The 6,261-nt window shown below is 43.2% G+C and overlaps 1 protein-coding gene across 1 annotated transcript in view; it reads right to left on the bottom strand.

Moving 5' to 3' along the window:
* BCR (breakpoint cluster region) overlaps window positions 1-5,911 on the bottom strand; it is a 99,375-nt gene extending 93,464 nt beyond the window's left edge. Inside the window, exon 1 of the mRNA XM_010284551.1 lies at window positions 4,399-5,911. Coding sequence (XP_010282853.1) covers window positions 4,399-5,911 — 1,513 coding nt within the window. The remainder of the gene's footprint in view (window positions 1-4,398) is intronic.
* Between the last annotated feature and the right edge of the window lie 350 nt (window positions 5,912-6,261).

Genomic DNA, 6,261 nt, shown 5'->3' with positions numbered 1-6,261 from the left:
GAAAGAGAAATCTGGCAGAGAAAGAGAGGGAGTTCTTCACTCCCCCAGACTAAGAGGGAGTGGTAGCACAAGCATCTTGATAATCTCAAAAGCCACTAAATCGCTGGAAAGCAAGGAGGGGGAAAGTGGGGGAGGGGCATTTAAACAGTATCTTGTCATCAGTGCTTCCAGGAAATCCACTGATCATCATAGCAAAGGATTAAAACATGTTTAAGAAGTAATAGCAAAATGAACTGAACAAGTGTCAGAAAATTTAAACCTCATTCCTGACCTGATGTAAGTCACAGACTGACAGCAGGACCTGTGGCCAGCAGCCCTTACGATTAACAAGCCAGCTGCACATTATGAAAGTTCCTACATTTCAGATGCTCAGAAGGAAGAATCACTACACAGTGGACTTCAGTCTCACTCAGCTGCTCAAAGAAAAGTTGTGTTTCTAAACAGCACTGGCATGTTCCCTCAAGAGCTGTCTTTGTACTGCTAAAACATTGCAAAGCACTTTTCAAATTACATCTTGTAAATTCCACAGAATACAATTGTTGGTAGAAGTGCAGAATTAAGAAACTTGTCCAAAATCTCAGAACATGAAAGTAACTCAGGAACAGACCCTTGCAGAAACTGGTACACAACAATGTCCTTCCATGACAACATATTGCATGCTTTCTTGGGACTTTAAAATTAAGTACTGTCAAGGATTATCTTAAAAGCAGGAAATTCAGATGCCTGCCTATCTGGTCAGGTATTTAGGGCATACAAAAGCTGAAGAATCTACAGCTCTAATTAAGCATGCTCATTAAAATGGCATTCTGCCCAACTGAGATAACAGGAATTTTGAGTCTTGCAGTTCACATGCACAGATAAATTCCAGCCCTCTTTCCTCTGTCTACATCAAACTCGCTAAAAATATAAAGAAAGCTCCATGCTCTTCAGAAAGGGACATTCAACACTCCCACGCTTAGTAGAGGCTAAAATAAGTAAAACTTTACTCCCAATGGAATTAAATTACACGTATCCCCAAACTGACCTTATATTGAGCACTACTGCTGTTGGTAGCCTTCTATAAAGAATGCCTGGCAGAACTCTCTGGAGAGCACTATCAAGTCCTCTCAAGCAAACAGAAGTCATCACTGGGGCATCTTTAAGGAAGCAGTATTACAGGTAAATATTATCTATGTTGACTCCAGATAGAGTTTCCATGTTGTTATGCAGATAGAAAAAAAAAAATTTCACACACAGAGCTGTGAGAGAGCATGCACTGATTTTATGAAGCAAGCTATAAAGCCAAGCAATAACTCCAGCGTGCTTCTCAATTAACAAACTGATATTAGTTAAAAAAACTGACCCAACTGAGGCCATTCCAAAGCCTCGTCACTGCATAACGGCACTAAGCAACTCTCCCCTTGATTATAAGCAGAAATCCACAACAGGTGGCTTCTCTTCTATCTCTTTCTGCAACTAATGTTTAACAGTAGATCAAATTTAAAATAATCTTGTTCTTACTCCTCAATCATAGTAAAAATATTCGAGTTTAAAACAGAGTTAAGATAGGATTTTTTTCTATTCCCACGACGTGAAATTCATCATAAATATCTTTGCCCAGGCTCCATTAAGGACATTTAGTAGAAACTACAGTTATTACCAAATCTCAACCCTGAAGCTCTCATTCTGCTCCTTGGAAAAAAATGAAAGCCTACTACCTTGGTCTGCTTTAAGGTTTTTGATAATCCATCTCCAAGACCCCAGATTCAAATTTTGGCATGGATACCATTCTCTTTAGAGTTAGGTAACCTCTTTCTAGTTCTTTTTTTGTAATACAAAAGTAGGAAATTATCACTTGACTGTGAACTCAAGAAAGAATTTGGACAAAACAGCACATGTCTGCTGGTCAAGCTCAAGACGCACTGCGACGGCAGATCCAGACAGGAAGTTCACATCGCACCTGTCCACACCACATTCAGCATTATTATGGCCAGAGTCATGAAAAGCAGAGCCAGCAAGCATACAAAAATCTGAATGCACAAAGAAGCCAATACTATTGAACGAATCCCACTTGATGCTAATTAACATTAAGGCTGGCCAGAACCTGCTGTGATTCAAACTTGCACTTTCTGTCCAATCACAACTTCAGGGAAGCCTGGCAGAACCAGTGACTGAACCACAGGTGCAGGAAAAGCTGGCTGAATCTGTGAACTGCTTTCATATCACATGGTGATGGAGAACAGTCTGCATCAGAGCATGATAGTCAGGAATGGTAGCCAGCCAGCTAATCACACAGTGATCTCTCATGCCTTTTGTTTGTTTTATGAAAAAGAAGTTCTGCCAATTGGTTTCAGATCAAAATTCTTCCTAATTAGGAAAGAAAGAAAATTTATATAAACGATGCTCAGTAGGCATTAATCGGAAACACTGTCCTCCTGAAGGCATAAGCCTTTTTGGTTAAGTAAAAAGTTGCCACCAGCTAACGTGCAAGACAGTAGTGATTAGCCATCTGGTGAAGGTTCCTGCTAAGCTTGCCATGTTACCCCCTATGCTGAGGAAAGCAGAAAGTGGATCAGTTACATTCTGTCCTTGCCTGCAATTGTGTGGCCATCCTTAGGAACAAGACACAAAGCTTTCCAGCACAACCAGGAATTCTAAATGTTCCGACTTTTCAGCAGTCCATTTTTTTTTTAATCACTGCATCCCAGCTAAATTATTTAAAATTAAAATTATATATTGCCTTTCTGAAAGCTGAATTTACCCTCAAGCTTTAACAACCTTTGTTATTTTTTCCCCCTTTGTTTCCTTCTGCAAAAATTGCAACTGCCAGAAGGCTTCCCAGTCATCTAAAGAGCATCAATAAACAAGAGCACAGACAGATGGCTGCAGCTCAGTTTAAATCAGCACAAGATCCAGCCTCTCCCCTGCATTGCAAGTACTACCCGTAAGATACAAACACATTCATAAAAAACAAAAACCTGAATAAGAATGCAGTAGTCCCAAACAGAAAACAAGCATGTATATAAAATCTGGTAAGGAAGCAGTCACTGTGAGGACAGGGTGCTGAGGTTTCACATACAGTGAACATCCATTAAAACCATACAGCCTTCCAATAATACAACAACAGGATGTAAGGATGGCAGGGAGGGCAGGGAAGAGTTCTCCCTCCATTGTTGCTCCCAAAAGTATTGCTGGCAAAAAGCAATCAGCAGGGAAAGTAAAACCAGACATCTCCTTCCAGTAAAGTTACTTTTCTGAGAACTAATACACTGAACTCACACAACCTGGGAAAGTGACAACATCTCTGATAGGCCTCTCAATTCACCTACTACTTCAGGAATTCAGTCACATTGACAAATAACATGTTAACCCCTTATTCAAACAGATTCAGAGAGACAAAAAAACCCCACAAGGTACCTCACAGATTTAGAATGACAGAATTCTATCAAAACAACCATACTGGGTTTTTTTTCATTCCTGGATTTGTTTTTCATTTACCACATAGAAGACTACTGGTGTTAGAACAAGATACTATTGATGTTACATGCCTTGCTAAATAGATTCAGATGTCCACATACATTCAATAAATCTATCTGAATCAACATATTTCTGTTGATTCATATATCAACAACTATTTGCCTCTTCCACCAACTATAAATCCACTGCAATTCCACAGACACATCTGCATGCCTGAATGGCTCACATAAGAACGGGTTCAAACATTGCCCATTCTTTCCCAAACAAAAATTTTTACTCTGCTAAAATTCAAATTAACAGCTCTCCCTCAGGGCTTCCTGATATTCCAAGTTCTTCCTTCACTTTGTGATGGCAGAAAGCCTCAAGAATAGGGCTGCACAATCATCACCTCCAATCAGCTCTAATTGAAGAATGACACGAGACGGAACGAGAAACTAGCACTCCAATTAATACAGACAGGAAAAAACAAGATTGTGGGAGCAGCATCATTATTGGTAAAGCTCCAGCAAAACCCTTAGGCTGTAGCATGTTGGCACACTACCACCTCTGAGATAGAGTCTAACTACTCCTCAGTGCAAGAGTGCAAGGGAGGGAATGATCTGGTGGTGAATACTGAACAGTTCTGGCCCCTTTTTACCTCAGTGTTCACATTGAGACTTTAAGAACTTATTAACATGGGACTCCACTGATCCTCTCAAGAGAAGCCTGAATCAACCCTTCCAGGAATCAAATCTGTATTCCTACAATGCAGTCTGACATATACTTCTGCAAGACCTTCCTAAAACAGGACAACTACAAAATAACCACAGACTTCCCACATTAAACAGTTGGCCCCTTAGAGCGATTCATCCAGGGTCATCCAGAAAACCTCTGCCATTCATTTCCATGATGTTATTTCCTGCTCCATACATTTAAAAGACTAAACAAAAAGCTGGTACACACCTGTATCCCCATGGAAGCAGCTGTCCTGGTGACATCTCCCAGAAGGCAAATCTCCATCACTGGGCCAGATCTGTCCTGTTTTTCGTACACCCACAATAGTAGCCTCAGACACAATGACCTGCTGCTGCCTGTGCCGTTTTTGAGACTGGGGGGTTGGTGGACTGCTACTGTCAAAGGACTGCTGAGAGTTCTGGGAGGGAGAACGGCTTTTATCCCGATACATGCGGTAAGTGGTGGGGCTGGGGGAGACATGGCTGGACTGCCCTGAAGAGAAGTCTTCCTCACTGGAGGTAAGGTTCTCATTAGAGCTACAGTCAGGAGTATATCCTCCTCCAATATCTTCAAAACTCCTGGGGGAGTAAGACCTCCTCGGCCACGTGAGATGTTTTTCCTGGTCAGTTGTGCCCTGATTTCGCAGAATAGGTCCTTTCCCTTCTTCCCCCATCATTCCACCAACATAGATACTCTGATAGGGTTGAAAGTCCATGGGCTGCCAAGGTGAGCGGTTGCTGCCATTGGCATTAATCAGGTTATCTTTGAGAAACCTGGGGTTCAGTTCAGCATCCTCATATTCTCCATCATAGCCAAAGCTGCTCTCCGAGGACCTCCCCCTGTAAGCAGGCCTCTGGAACTCACTGAAGCTAGGTACCATGTTAGAAGGGAGGGAGTGCAAAGACTTTTTGCGTTCCATTTGCATGGCTTGACTACCAAGAGAGCTTATTTTATCGGAAACATCTTTATCGTTGACCTTTACTAGACCCTTCTCATGATGATACTCCATGTTCACATAAAAGGGCTTTTCAACAACATCCTTGTTATCTCCAGAAGAATGTGAATTAACCTTTTTAATCCTCTCAAAATTGGACCTTAGGGCTGCCACACTGGTGCTGTTCCCTCTCTCCTTAGAAATAGGTTCAAATGATCCCTCCTTCTCAGCAGATCCCACTAGCCTGCGAGTGGAAGCCGATCTGTGTTTTGAAGGAGAGCCATCTGTATCACAGCGATTCTCCGTATCTTCCACAACTCTCTTCAGCTTCTCTTCGCCGTAGTACTTACACCTGTCCTGCTCTCCCTCTCCATGATGGGGGCTGTCCAAAGGCGACAGGTCTGACCCATCGCTCTGGGTAGACAGCTTCCGCAAAGAGGGTATCCTGGGTTTGAACTTTTCCTCCCCGTGGTGTGACTTGCTTTTTTCATATTCATCTTGGTCAGCAGACTGGTGATGATGCAGGTCTTGGATCTGCTGCTCTGCACCCCCTTCAGGCAACTGAGAAACACGTTTAAAACCCCATCTCTGCCTATCATAGCTTTTTTTCTCCTTTGCCAGAAGAGTCTGCAGGTAAATCATGCGGAACCTCTCCTTGTTGACCTCCATCTCCAGTCTCCGGATAGATGCTTTGCACATCTCCAGCTCCTGTTCAATGTCTCCCACAGATTTCAGCTCCATTTTAGGAGGCTCAGAGTCTGCAAATTGTGCTTTCCAAGCCTCCACAAACCCCACAGGGTCCACCATTTTGCATACAGGAGTAAGGGGAGAATACAGGAAGGAGGCTGGAGAAAATAAACCAACTAGATCTCACATGTAGAAGCAGAAACAGCTCTGTCAGGGTCAACCCAATGCGTCTCTTTCACGGTCCATGCAGGAGAACCGGCAGGCAAACGGCAATCCTCAGAGCAGTCTCTCCTCCTCGTCTCCTTCGGCTTTTGCCGGCCCCAGCCCCGCGTAAGCTCGCTACTCCCTGCTCGGCATGACTGATCTTTTGCTAGCGAACAACGCTCCCACCCCAGTGATCCCAGAGCACTTCAAAGCGGGTGGACAAAGGAGCAGGCTCGGGGCGGGGGAGGGAAGGTAAATATCGTCCC

This window comes from Phaethon lepturus, unplaced genomic scaffold (genome assembly GCF_000687285.1).
Source record: "Phaethon lepturus isolate BGI_N335 unplaced genomic scaffold, ASM68728v1 scaffold18653, whole genome shotgun sequence".
Taxonomy (NCBI): Eukaryota; Metazoa; Chordata; class Aves; order Phaethontiformes; family Phaethontidae; genus Phaethon; species Phaethon lepturus.
This window is presented reverse-complemented; position numbering and strand designations above follow the sequence as displayed.